Here is a 15289-nt window from a genome sequence, read left to right on the forward strand (position 1 = left end):
AATTTTGTCAACTATGTGTCAGTTTAAATGCATGAAAATATTTTTAAAAGGATCTTGAACTAGTTGGTATCAGCAACAGTTTGAAACAACTATTTTCTGAAGGGCTAATTCACTGGGCCATCTATTTCAGCACTGACAGATGTTGTCACACAGCTGTCTGTAAAATCATACAGCAGCACTTAGTGATGCTGGCCAGAAGGTGGCGGTAGTCCTACTGAATCAGACGAACAGGAGGCTGCTCGAAGCCTGGCAACTCATTTCACACTAATAATGCAGGGAGGAAGACTTGTTACAGGAAGATAGCCACACAAATCAAGAGCACATTATTTCACATTTAGATCTAGTCTTGTTCAACAACAATCAATATTTCTTCCATTATTGCAATCCTCCATCACACGCAAGAATAGTTATAAAGTTACTTTATTTTGCTAAATAGTCATCACGTATAAAGGAAAAGCAATAAAATATGAAAAAGGCTTGACACAAGACAGGGACAGTGTCAGCACACACGGATACATTATTACAATAATAAAATCAGCACTAGTTCCTTTAAAGGACGAGTTTGTTCAAACTGCTTCACTGGTCTGAACCAACCAAACAGATGTTGATATGGTTGAGAGATTCATGTAGCCTCGGGTATTTTCATGGATGAATCCCCTCAGTCAGTCAGTCAGGCCCAGGCCCTAACAAAGACCTTCGGCTCCTCAGATTGTACTTTGGCTGCAGGGGACAAGGCCATTGAAAATGTCCAGGCAAGCGAATGTAAAAAGAAGAGAGAGCATAGACAGAATAAGTGTGGTGACCTTGGAAGAGTTACATTAATATCGCCTCTGCCCTGTATGCTGTAACTCTGGCCACTCGAGACTAGGGTAACATTTCAAAATCCTAGTAATCTAAAACATGACTTTAAGAAGCTACTATAAAATGTCCCCCCACCACCGCCCAAAAAACATACTAGTCCCAAAGTTGACTAATAGACTTGAATAGCAGTGATTGTTATTGGTACAATATTACATTGAATATCGAAATGGAGTGTAAAAAAGCAAAAAACAACTTAACCTCCTTATCGTCGACCAGTATGCTGTAGACGACGGGGGAGGATGGCCCACGGCGGGAGACGGAGGAGCGGCGTTTGCGTCTCCCAGGGCTGACCACTGTGTTCTGGGTCTCCTCAGCTGCAGCAGTACTGTCATACTGCCAACCTAATACAAGGCAAAATACACACACACACACACACACACACACACACTTGAAAGCAGGTTTGGGGATTAAGTGCCTTGCTCAAGGGCACAACAGTAAGACTGCTGACACTTCTCTCGAAGCTACCTACTGTACCATGACGCTATGCTACAATGCTAGAAACACCAGAGTACGAGATAAGTCACTCACCATCAGGCAAGTGAGACATGTACGTTTTTCCAGACACACAGTTTTTGAGAGTGGAGGACAACACGAGCGCACTGTCTTCTTCTCTGCTCTCTTCCTTTCTCCTCTGTTGTTGTTCCGTCCTCTGGCTCGACGCTGCACTCCTCCGCAATATTCTAATACTCCTCCGCTGGTCCGCCGACTCCGAGAGACACTCTAGACAGACACAGGCTTTGAATCGCTCAATTCACCTTCTTCCATTGATCTTTTATTCATCCAGGTCCCATGGAGACATAATCTCTTCTTTGCAAGGCAGCCAATTCAATACAACAACCTCTACTGTCTGTCCGGGGTGTGCTCTCATTCACTCCTGGTACATTGAACAGCGTTGGACTGACTCAGGCATGGTTATACAAGGGATTTCACACTCTATTAAGTGCACCTGTCTTTTTAAAAGGAGTGAATCAGACACTTAGAGGAGAATGGTAGAGAAAAGGCCTGCAGCCCATGAAGAACATGAAGCCCTATTCCCACAAAGATAGCAGTAAAATGCCTTGATTTACCGTGATTTACCCCCTGTACGCACATCAGTGCAATGCAGGTAGATTCAAGTGGGAAGGGAGTGTTAGGGATGGGGGTGGGGGGGCACAGGGAGAGTGAAATCCAATGCAAATGAGCATACCCGGGTGGACAGAGTGGAATTCTGTCAGCATTCACCTGCATTTCACCGCTGAGAAATGTACAGTCTCCTTAATGGGAATTTACCGGAACCATAACTAGGCACAGGTAAAAGAGAGACAACTACCTGCTTGCTGAAGGGCCAGCTGAAGACTGGTACGAGTCACCTTCAGTTCGGTTAGGATCTCCAGGCTCTCTTTGGTAATGTCTCGATAACGCACGGCACAGTACACCAAGACCAGGAGCGCCACGGCAACCATGGCCCTTCTGAGGACTCCAACCAACAGGTTGATCCGCTCCTGTAGAGACACTGTTAGAGCTAGAGATATGTCCCATGTAAGTGGACAGACAGCTCTACCATCTTGAGTGACAAGAACGGAATAATTGTGTAGACAACTTAACAGCGTAACCGCTCTGCTTCTGCCATTTAGGTTCCCATACTGTAGATTATTTTAAAAGCCAATTAACAAACCCACAACACTCACCATCTCCTGGTACCCTGGGTTCGAAGAATCCAGCACTGACCGACAAATCATCCTTTCCAGGTACACGTTGAGCACCACAAGCCCAAAGAGCACAAACCTGTCAAATATATATATATATATTTAAATTGTATAGAAAAAAAAGATGCACATAGTACCTATCAAAACATATAATTCAAGCGAGTGAAGCCAAGCGAAGCCAAGCCAAGCCACACTACACGACAAAGATCACATTACTGGGTGGATGATAACCCACACTAACATACTAACATAAAACGACATGTTAGTAGTACTACTAAGTAAACACTACAACAACACCAGCACGCGATAGACCCTTTCTGCCCACCTGGCTCCAGCTGTACGCTGTGTGGCGGTGAGGATGAAGGCAGCACAGAAGGCCAGGGAGTTGTAGAGGAAGCAGCCCAGCGTGTGGGACTCTGACAAGATGAAGCCTTGCAGGTAGGCCACTCGGTTGTAGATCTCAGAAAAAGCCACCTGCTGCTCGTGGGCTGAGTGCTTCATCTCAGAAAACACTGCTCTCAGTCCTAGCAGACAGTGTGAGAGAGATAGAGAGACAGGGAAGATAAGGAACATAAATTACACAGGAGGCCGGGAACAGAAATTCTAACTTTTTGTTGATTTTTCAACAGTAAAAGGCATCATCGATATGGGGTTGTTTCCATCTCCGATATACCTCTAGAGTGTTATATAAACAGACATCTCTATAATTCACAGGCCTTACCACCTGCCATATTCAACTATTTCAAGTCCAATTCGTATTCATATCCAGAGAGATTCCACTAGTGTGAGTGAAGAGAGGCGCAGGAGGTGGCCCACCTTGTGTAGAATCTTGCAAGGTGTGCTTGAGCTCTTCCCCATTGCGTAGAATGGTCTCCTGGGATTTCAGGGCAGCACTCTGAGCCTCCACCAAGTCCTCTGCCATCCGCTGGGTAGAAGCCAATCGCTCCACCACCCCTGCTGAGCTCTCTGTCAGCCTGGATATCACACAATAAAGCTGTTAGTCATACTCTGAAATGTTACATAGACAATTCCTGTCAGACTCCAACCCCCCTGGTGAGCCCATTGACAGCCTGTATCAGACACAATAACAGTTTAGTGATACTAAACCGACGCTGTTACTTCAACAATATCATGCACTGATACGCGTTTGAAATACAGTTATTGTGTTCTCATGTGTATTCTGCACCTGTGGATTGTGTTTTCTGCACGGTGTTGCCAGCTCTCGCTCTGCAGGTAATGACAGATGCTGTGAGCATGTGTGAAGAACTCAGTGTAGGTGTTGAAGGCCACTGGGTCCATTTCCCTGGTGCAAGTGCCAACATCACTACCAACTGGACACTCAGGGAAAGGGCGGCTTGATCTGCACCAAGACGATAATTTACTGTTAGATGCATTCAGCATATGGGATTATCAATAGTTATGAAATTGTTTTCATAATGAAACATGCCCATGATTTCGAGTAGAATACAAATAGGCTGAGACAAACTATGATAAACACATGTCAGTGGGCAATAGCCTACTAGACTACACATCATTGAGTTGTAACAACTGCCACCCCCCTTTATGCAACGTAGGCCTAGGTCGACTCCATCTGTAAGCTCGATCTTATTCATTTCAAAATATATAACATATTTATATAAAATATATACGATCTTACAGGTGAGGCTAGTTTGACTACACACAATTGACTACAGCCACACTGTTGACTAACTGAACAATGTTGTGCTCACCTGCTGAGGTGACAATGTGTGAAAAGTAGGGCGATCCTGCTTTGCATATCTGCGGTGAATTCTCTGCAGCGTGCGTCGATGTTTTCTAGCGCAAGAGACCAACATTCACCGTAGCGAGGTTGAGCAGCAAGGTTCCGAACCTTCTGCATTTCAACTTTGCCTTCATTCACCATATTAACATTAAATTGATTGATGGCACTAATAGTCGACCACTGTTTGAAGACCAACAAGAAGAACAGAGTCCACATATTCCACTGCAAGGTAGGATCGTGTGGCCTACATGTCACCATCTCGGTGAAGTTGAAGAGCCAATGCCCAAGGAAGGAAATCCTTCAATTACTTACAGCTTTGTTAATTGGTGCACTCGCCTACCGGTCATTCATAGAATAGGTCAGATGGAATTTGTGTTTGATTTGATCTGTCGCCTTGCACTTTTGAGACAGTAAAAAGATCGGTGGTTTACAGTATAGAAAACATAAATAATTACACCTATGCATCGAGTTGAGGTTGTGAGTGGGGAGAGGGAACGTCACAAGTAATCTGCACCAAAGACCCTTGAGCCCCATAGAAGCGCTATGTGTGCACATTTGCTGCAGATGGAGACGCTGTCCTCATCCCAAAGTTCACCACCAGTTACAAATGTGCAGAACAAGAGCTGTCTTCTCGCGGGATCTGCGGGCTCATGCAGCGATCAATGCAGCGTTTGCACGGTTCTCGCGTGAGTACCGTATGACGGAGATGAGGCAGGGGGGCGGGTGACCAAGGGGTACCAAGAGATGTTTGGGAGAAATTTTTATCAAATTATTTATTTAAATAAAAATGGCCGCCGTAGAGAGCGGAGAGGAGAGACTGTAAGTGTGAATTACATGTATTCACCATTTCAATGTCGCGGTAGATAGCAACTTCGGTTCGTTTGAAATGTATGTAGCATATTTATCAGAATGTTGTGGTGTGTTTGTTGTTGTGAACGGGTCCGCAGGGGCGCTTAGGGACAGAGGCGTTCTGAATACGTCACCAAGTTATTGCTAAGTATCTCCCTACTTTACCAGATCATGGTCAGAGCCAGCTAACGTCTGTGGGGGGGGGGGGTTTGTCATTTTCTGAACTCGGAAAACTATCGTTTATAACAGCTATTTAAGTGCGTTGTCAAAACAAGATCTTCAGTTGCGTTTTGTCTCGATAGTCGCTTGTTTGTCCGCATCCTCCTCCACCCTCGGACCAGATAGATGCCTCGCTAACGGGCTTTGCTAAGAAAGCTACAATACATTTATTTGGTCACCGTTGCCAGCTAGTCATGGTGACAGTCTGGCCACAGCAGTTTGTCCTTACGTTGTTATGAGATGGCATTTTCTGCCTCGAGCTCTGGTTAATATTATGTGGCATCTGCACGACATATAATGTTAGCCAGCTGAGTTGGCCCAATTTTTTAGATAACAAATGCTAATTGCGGCCAAGCAATTAAAACATTGTCATTATTCCCATTAATGAAATGTGGCATGTTCTATTGCAATGGTAGACCATTTGGTTGACACACTCAAAAATACACTGCCCTGATTTCCCCCCCCCCAGCACCGACAGCTGGCAAGGAAATGCAGTATCCGAACATTATAATTGTACATAATAGTCAAGAGTTGTAATAATCTAACTCTGCATTTCCATTTAGTGCAGAAAATAATTATGATTATGCCAGGAAAAGGTATCGCTGCATTAGTGTAGCTAGGTCATTATAATCAGATGTGGGATTGAGATGTTTGTGTGTGTGTGTGTGTGTGTGTGTGTGTGTGTGTGTGTGTGTGTGTGTGTGGACCATGTGCAGGTCAGAATGCTTCAACCATGCACATCTCGCCCAGTGGTCTCCTCTCTGGCTGGCTGCGTCATTCCATAGTGCTAGACTGGTGCTGTGTAGTCTCAGCCCTAGCCCACCAATGATTAGTCACTTTCCAGAGCCTAATACACTTTATTAAGCATCATGTATCTGTAGACATCACGTATACATCTGTGTAATAACACTAATATTAGTGTAATAACACATAGCATTATCCTAAATTAATCAAACGTGACACAGTAATTAGGTAGGCCTAATTGCATTGTATATGGATAGTTTGTGTTATTAGCCTACATGGAATAAGGAACGATGTTCATTCCACTTGTTTAATAACACAATCACTCAACTATTACTATTACTTAGGAGCGTATGTAGGCATTGGGGCAACTTTAATGTAAAGTGTGACCAACTTGACACAACATGAACTAAATGCCCCCAAAAGAATTTAAATACATTTTATGATATTTCTAAAATGATGTAGATGGTTAGAGAAATTAGGTTCATATTAGCGTAGTGTAGTAGTGACATGACTTCTATTAAATCTATTAATTTATATCATGAATAGATTTAATAGAAGTCATTCCCCATAATAGTGAAGCAGGATATTGACCCACATAGTATACTTTTATAATGGCACTAATTTCTTCCAGTATTCTGTCAGAGACGGTGGGATAATCGCTCTTTATACGCCGCATTTCGTATTTTGTATTTTTCTCTTCATTTGCATGCTTAGCGTCTATTCAAAATAACCTGATATCAACTGTCATGTAAGGTGCGCACAGCAATTATTGATATTGTATGGTATCATTTATTTTCATGCGTTATATCCTTATGTGAGGACCGTACATACTCACAGCCTCTTTCCCTTTCCATGCGACATTATTCTCAATGTGTCGCCAAAAGCAGTGAGGAGAAGAGTGAGGATCTGGACCAGCAGGGCTCATCCAAGGACAAGTCACACAAGCCCAAGAAGGCGAGGAGGGAGCGGGAGCGGAGGGATGTGGAGTCGTCGACCATGGCCTCTGCTCTCCCTGCCCCGGCCCAGCAGCAGCAGCAGCAGAGTGGGGACGATCAGATGCAGCTATCGGAGGCAGGGCCGTCAGAGCCACAGGACCCTTCTGCCGGAGAGGCCTCTGGCCCCTCGGAGTCGGCCTCCTCACCCAAGCAGAGGCGCTCCATCATCCGGGACCGTGGCCCGCTGTACGACGACCCCTCGCTGCCCGAGGGCTGGACGCGCAAGCTCAAACAGCGCAAGTCTGGGAGATCGGCCGGCAAGTTTGATGTCTACCTGATGAAGTGAGTATAGGAGCCGTATCGGTTACCCCATGTCACTGAAATCATACCTGAGTGTTATGTGATATGATAACAGGCTAAGTCTCTTGATGTGATAGGATTTATTTTTTTCCTTATCCCCTGAGAGCAGCAACGTGTTATCTGTTTTGTTGTTGGATCCGTCCTGTTGTTCGACCACGTATTGCACTTTAACAGATAAGACACGTGTGTCCCGTGACTTTGTGTTGCCGTTTAGATACACCCAACACAAGGAAGATGTTTACATTGCAGTTGCAGAATCTTCACGTTTTTTTTCTAAACTGGTGGAAAACCCTGCAAACTGACTGAGTTGGAAACATTCCTGGTGGTTGAATGCCTTGATAAGAGGGTGCTGTGACAAATTGCTTCGATTGTGTCACAAACAATATACTGTGTGAACTGCAATAATTTATGGATGCATAGCAACAATTGCAGGGATCCGTCACTCAGTCTTGCTGTTGCGCTGTAGACCCTGTTTGGAGAGCAGTGGAAAAAAAGCTATTGGCCTTGATGTAACTGTCTCGCGTATAAACTGTAAATCAAATATATTGATAAAGTCTTCAAGTGGCTGGAGCAGCAAGTGATATACAACCTTGTGTTTTGGAAAACGTAGGCTAATTGTGCTACAGTAACGTATTTAGGGAAGGCTTTATTTGTGTGATATGCAGATCTTTTGTAAATGTAAATTCTTCTCTCTTGCCCCTTAGAGTTAGAGTACTCTCTCTGGGCTGTCTTTGTTTTGTGTAACTCCTTCTGAAAGTAGCCTTCTTTGATATTATAATGTTACCGAGTATAGAGTTTTTCAGAGGCCTGTTTTGATGTTGTATGTCTTTATTATAAAATGCTGTACATTTTCCACATGTTTGTTTAGTTATACTGTTCAGGGTCCCAGGGTTATTTCATCAAACGGCCACACTTTACATTAAGCTGCTTCTAAATAGTCACACTGTAATTATCTATGTAAGAACATTGTATTGAGATATTAGGCCACATAATAGGTGTTGAGGGGTTTGGATTAGCCTACTACATACGTCAAAAAGGACTGTTTCTTGTTACACAACTCCCTTTACTATGCAACTACTCATTTATTACCAATCGCATGTTGATAATGATTTTACTACAGTGTTATTAATAGCCTAAGTGTTATTACACAGGTATAGAGGAAACAGTGTTACACTTCGTTCATACACATATAGACAAAATGCTAAGTAAAAGGATTATTATCAAAGTGTTGAAAGTTAATGGTGGGAAACATTTGATCTGTATTTCAGCCCAGAGGGAAAAGCCTTCCGTTCCAAAGTGGAGCTGATTGCGTTCTTCCAAAAGGTGGGAGACACTACCACAGACCCCAATGACTTTGACTTTACAGTTACGGGTCGTGGGAGTCCCTCTCGTCGCGAAAAGAGGCCCCCAAAGAAACCCAAGGTGGTCAAACCATCAGGGAGAGGTAGGGGGCGCCCTAAGGGCAGTGGAAAGGTCCGCCAGGCCACAGAAGGGGTGGCCATGAAGCGCGTGGTGGAGAAAAGCCCAGGGAAACTCCTGGTTAAGATGCCCATTGTATCCCCGAAAGCTGAGGCAGTGCAACCGCCACGGCCCGTGGTAGTTGCCAAAATGAGGCCCGGGCGGAAGAGGAAGTCAGAGCAAGAGCCACCACAGACTGCTCCCAAAAAGCGGGGCCGTAAACCGGCGTCGACGTCAGCATCGGCCGGGTCGGCAACCACCAGTACTTCCTTTGCAGCTGCCGCCATATTGGCTGCTGAAGCCAAGAGGAAAGCCCAGAAAGAGTCTTCCATGAAGCCCGTGCAGCAGACGGCGCTCCCGATCAAGAAACGCAAGACCAGGGAGACTATCGAGGAGACGAAAAGTCCGGCCACGTCGTCTTCTACAGAGGTGGGGACAGGGAGCGGCGGGACAGGGACAGGTAGCGGCGGGACGGGGACGACCGCTCCGGCGGCGGCGGCGGTGGCGGTGGCGGCTGCTACATCGGAGGCGACGGAGCAGGGACAGAAGCTTCCAAAGAGCCCAGAGAGGAAGCACAAGGAGGCTCCTCTGGCGACAGGGGACGGGGACAGCAGCGGTGCCGGCGGCGGCGGTAGCAGCATCAGTCCCTCGAAGAGCCACAAGAGAAAAGAGCGCGTCCCGCACAAACACCCCCACCACCACCACCACCACCACCGCCGCCATCACCACCACCAACACACCTCCTCCTCGGTAGCGGAGGACCCGCATCCGCCTTCCCAGCGCTCCGCCCACCAACACTCCCTCAGCCTTGTCTCCCACGCAGGTGCCGCCTCGGCACGGCAGCAGAGCGAACCCCAGGATCTGAGCACTTCCAAGCCCTGCCGTGGGACCCGACCGGAGGGGGGTTCGGGCAGCAGAGAGGAGGGCCAGAGACCAGACAGCTGTCCGGGCAGCAGAGAGACGGTCGCCTCTAGAACACCGGCCGCGGCGACAGTGGTGGTGACGGCGGCGGCGGCCGATGCCAAGGGCAAGTATCGAGTGGACGAGGTGGCGGGGGAAGGACGGGATCTGAAAGACATTGTGCCCTCCTCCGCGGTCCCCAGGCCCAGCCGGGAGGAGACCGTAGAGTCCAGGACATCAGTGAGTGAAAGGGTCAGCTGACTGACTGACTGAGTGAGGGGGTCTGAGTCTACGAGAACGGAGCGGGTAGCGCGGAGAGGCGTGTGAGTGTTTTTTTTTTTTTTAAGAAAACAAACGGGAAAAAAAAAGAAAAACAAATGTGTACAGTATATATAAACAAAAAGGCAGCTGTTGTGTCATGTTCTCTTTCTGTGGGTTGGGCTGTTTGAACGAATAATGCTTAACAAATTCCCCAGAAAAGATGGCTTCCTGATAATAATTGACTTTTTTGTTTGGTAATTTTTTCTTTTCTCTCTGTCACGGCTTTAACCTGTAATACAAACATCCCACCCTGAATGATCATGACCTTTTTATCAAAGCTTCAAGGAAGTGGAGGACCTGCTGACATCGGATGGAAACAATGGATTCTCATTGACCCCATGTCCTGTCCTTCTCCTATGGTTCAAGATTCCATTATGAAAATGGGACAGAAAAAGTGTTTTCATTTGCCAAAAAATGGGACATGTGTCCTGTTCCTCACAATTCGGCTTGCCAATGTTTTTGTACAGAACGCAATGGCTTGAGGCAGCATGATATGCATATGCCACACAAGCTGCCATCACCTCCTCTGCTGTAGCATCCTTTGTTTGGCAAAGGAGTGCAGAGCTCAATATCCACTTATACATGTCTAGTGCTGCGTTCAAGAGCTTCTCAGAAATAGGAAACTAGGACATTTTCCACTTGGAAACTTGTGTTTCTACAGTAGGATGATAACAGAGTTTCCCACTCGGAAGAATGTCTGAAACAACCAATGAGGAGCACTACGCATAATTCTACGCAAAATCATGGTGGGAAGTTCCGAGTTTTCGAGGAGCACTTGAGCGAACCATGTATGCGCATTTAGATGACATATGTTTTACCAATTGGCCTGTACTCAATGTCAATGTCGTGTCTTTCAGCGTCCCTTTACTGGTTTTGTTTTTAATATCTCCTCTCTCCAGTTCTATATGGCTCACTAAAGAAGTACTCCTTCGACATCTTCTACCCTAAGTGCAGTATAGAGCCGAACTGAGCTATACTGGGTTGGCCTGGTTACGCATTCACCATAGTTGCTGAAACAGTGCTGGACGGGACAGTGTGGAAACAAAATATGTGAGCCAGCGCAGTATAGTCCGGGTCGACTTTATAGTGTTGCGCTCTGTAGTGTCCCTGATAAGACTGGGATTTTCCATTTTACACCGAGATCAGTGGTCCTTGATGAAAGATAAATGGTTTTGTGCATCTCGCCAATACAGTGGGAAATGCACGGGCGAACGGAAATGCTTTTGTTACAGACAGATAAGAACTTCCTATCAGCTGGTTTGGGTAATGATACTGTTTATTTTTTTGTACTTGTAGACGAATTATGAATTCTTCACAGAGACCCACAATATTCATATTCATTTCAAAATGACGATTATCTTTAGGCTTCAGCTTTGTTTTCCTAGGGTGGCCGTTCTCATTTGTATTCATATACTGTCATTGATGCCCTTTCTGACGTTTTACCTATGAATATGGAGGCTAGATCTTCAATGGGCAAGATAGATACAGTACTAGTCATTTTCAACAATTGCAATGTATTCCCTATAAACAGAAATAGCAGTAAGATATTGACTCCTCTATCGAGCTGCTCTCACCGTGGCTCAAAAACAGGGAAGCTAAAAGCACAACTGGGCAGGGGATTGTTTAAGCACAGTGAATTAGTCCCGCACCGTTCTCATTGAAAAGGTACTTCTATCCCATAATTATGGATCAGTAAATGTTCAAAGGCAATGGATTGCGGTATTCACTGTAATTTCTATTCTTGATACCATCACGTTTTTAAAAGGGAATATTTTCTTTTTTCTGTGTAAGCCACTTTTCATTTCATGCCAGCTGTTTTCCCCAGATTATTCATTGTGGCTGCATAGCAAAGCCAGCACGTATCTACAGTAGTCAGGATTTAGCCCTCATCTCTTTGCTCTTTATGCTCAGTGACCAGACTGTGAAAGCGTTTTACATGTTGTAATTGTCATGAAAGAGTAACTTGATGAAATATATAGAGGCCCTCTTTTCTGATTTTCTTATTTTACATATAATCTTTCCTTAATCCAATGCCTGTCATCTTTAAGATGATTCTATTCATATTTGGAGCTACAGTTTTGACATACAAAATGGTTGTTTAGCGTATTAGCTTCTTCTTAAACCCGCAACCATTGTAGGTGTTTTGCTTGGAACCTATTGTGAATAGGTTCTTGCTTACATTGAGTCTCTTGCATACTCAAATATGTATTGTATGGTAGCATTGGTTAGGATGCCTATAACGAAACGTGCCAAAATGATTGGGTATAGAGATAATGTTGTTGGACGCAATGAGCGTAAAGTCAATGTCAGTTTCCCGGACAAGGATTAAGCCTAGTCTTGGACAAAATGACTCGCAATGGAAAATCTCCATTGAAGATGCTTGTTAGTGTAGGATTACGCTTCTGTGTCTGGGAAAACAGCCCATAGTGTCTTTAACAGAGAAACCAGCCCATGATAGTGTCTTTAACAGAGCGTCATTTAAAAGAAAACCTAGGCCTACACGTCCACGTGATTTGAGGCTGTGTTCAAATTCGATTAATTAGAATTCTTCCATCCATTTCTTGATTTGTGTTTGGTGGACTCCAATTAAAAATGTATCTCGTTATTTCCCAAAGGCATTGTCTAACAAACCGAACCGAACCAAACCCAACCAAGGAAGTTCTTTTTTGTCTGCTACATTAAGAATGTGTCAACAATTAATTTATTCAGTTCTGTTCTAAGAATGATTGTCATGTAGGAGATTATAATGACTCGTAGGAACATTTTTTACTCTCTAGTTACGGTCTAGAGTAAGAAACGTTACGTACGTTGCACTGATGTCCATTTATGTCATGTCTGGGGGTTGTAACAGATTTCATCGCAGTACTCCATTTGCATGCACTCATATACGGATTAGCCTATTTCATAAACAGCTAGTAGTTTTGTTTTGGTTGCTTTTTGTTGTTGTTGTTGTTGTTGTTGTTGTAATCCAAAACTCACAGACACAGGTAGGATTCAAATCATGTGGCAGTGGCACAAAATAAACGTAATGCATGTAACATTTTTTGTACCTCTTGTTGGATGCCAGAACCTACTCCATACACCATACATTACTAGACTAGATGATGTCAGAACCTACTCCATACACCATACATTACTAGACTAGATGATGTCAGAACCTACTCCATACACCATACATTACTAGACTAGATGAAGTGAGTCATGACGTCATACTTGCTGTTTGGTCAGATTGAAAACAACCGTTGGAAATCAGTCACATTTATTTCGTATTTTCTGGAAGAGTTATACTGTCCCCCCCCAGTGCAGACAAACACAATCATGTTTTTATGAAAGCCAGAACGAAATTAGTTTCTTCACCCCATTGAACTAATAACTTCAAACAAATGCATTTTTGTGGCACAAGAGCAATGTTTGAATGAATTATAGCCTACACTTATCCATGCACAGGCACTTACACACATGTAATGGCCCCCCTCCTAGAAAAACATTATTTCTGTACTCAGTCTTGAGTCTGAAAAAACGTATTCTTGCATGCCACAATTAGAGGTCTATTTGTTAGTGACTTTTTTACAATGTAACATAATATGATAGTATGTATTCCTTTAATGCACCAATATCTTAAACCTGGAATAATCAGTTGACATCCAGAAGACGGTATGTGGATGTTGTGTAGAGTGAATCTATTACAGTAGTTTGCTTAACAGTAGTAGTCGGTTTTGGCACAACACAGGATGTCACAGAATACATCTTAATCTGCACTAGAATGTTCTCCATTTGTTCATTCAATGAAATAACTTCAAAAGTTCAGTTCAGACCCCTGTCAACACATTGCGTTAACAGAGTATTTGATTTTTGATAATGGGCATATGTATTAGAGCCTATGCCCATATAGATCACAGGCTATGCCTTGTACCTGGTGTTAGAATATGTCCCCCGTCAGTCCTCTTTCAACTTTGTCATTATTATGCCTCCAACATGTTGTATGTGGAGTGTAGAAAGAGTGTAGAAAAGGTCATGGCTGTGGTCCATATCTCTCCTCTTGCTTCCCCTCTACCTCGACTCTAGCAACTAGGTTAGGGGACATCGGATAAGAGCTCTCCTTGCTCAAAAAGGGCTATATAACGTCTTCAAATTTAAAACAGTATGGGGGGGGGAACTGCTTTAGCCTGACATAAGAGAACACCATCTGTTTTCTTTGTAGTTGTTAGTATCTCCAAGTTCAGGTACAAGTTGTGACTGTTGTAGTCCCCCCTGAGGAATGCAGTGACTACAAATACCACTGTCTCTCTCTCTCTCTTTCTGTCTCTATATGTCTTTCTGGGGGCAGAGTGTACACAGCCTGTCTTCCTCTCTCTCTCTTTCTCTGCAGAACATCAATAGGAGCTCTTGCTCTACCACACTAACAGTACCAGAGGCTGACTCAGTACAGTAGTCAGAAATACAGTATTTCCTCTGGTCCCGAAGGGGAGGCCAGAGGAGGATATGAGCAGCTGGGGACGATTACACCAACAGTGAGGAAAAGGTGCAATTGGTGGCATATTGTCTTTACAAATATGTAGGCCTATGTTCCGTTTCCCAATTTGTATTTGTTCTAATGATGAAGAAATGAAACTGATATCAAAGTAAGACTGAAAACAAAAAGCTCCTGACATGAATGGTATTGCTTATGTCCTAAAAATGTTCTTATTGCGTAATGCATGGTATTGACTTGGGGACAGTGACAACAAAGCTGTTTCCATACAAAAAGCATTGACAGCAGGGCTGCGTTAGAAAGGATAGTGCCTTGCATTGGGAATTCACATGTGACAGAAGTGGCCTTTGATAAAAAAATTAAAGAATAATATTTTATCCCAATAAAACTGAACAGAGGTCCAAGAAAAATGGGATGACAGGGCAAGTTCTGTGGGTTAAAAAACAGGTGGCTGTTAAACTTTAATCAGATTAGATTTCTGTTTGGAAGCAACCCTCATTTAGTATAAAACCTGTATTTGATTATGTGGTATGCCTTTGTCATGTTCAATGAACATTTACAGTCAAACATCTGAAGACCCTAAATTTTTTAATGGATTTGATTCAAGAAATATTGACGTGGAATGTACACAGCTAAAGAGGTGTTCAATGTGTTAGCATGTGTTTTAAGAAGAAAGAAGTTGCAATTTAATTTTAAATGAAAATTGAATTGTGCCAGCTTACAA

The 15289-nt window shown here is 43.9% G+C and overlaps 1 protein-coding gene across 1 annotated transcript; it reads left to right on the forward strand.

The window, feature by feature from the left end:
• Positions 1 to 5095: 5095 nt before the first annotated feature.
• On the forward strand, positions 5096 to 10034 carry mecp2 (methyl CpG binding protein 2; the record flags this gene model as incomplete). The annotated part of the gene is made up of 4 exons (XM_080534400.1): positions 5096 to 5127; positions 7005 to 7397; positions 8684 to 9584; positions 9654 to 10034. 4 exons carry the CDS (start codon positions 5096 to 5098, stop codon positions 10032 to 10034), a joined length of 1707 nt encoding a protein of 568 aa, XP_080390526.1.
• Between the last annotated feature and the right edge of the window lie 5255 nt (positions 10035 to 15289).

The sequence above is a fragment of the Nansenia antarctica genome (genome assembly GCF_963989245.1).
Source record: "Nansenia antarctica genome assembly, chromosome: 6".
NCBI classification, from domain to species: Eukaryota; Metazoa; Chordata; class Actinopteri; order Argentiniformes; family Microstomatidae; genus Nansenia; species Nansenia antarctica.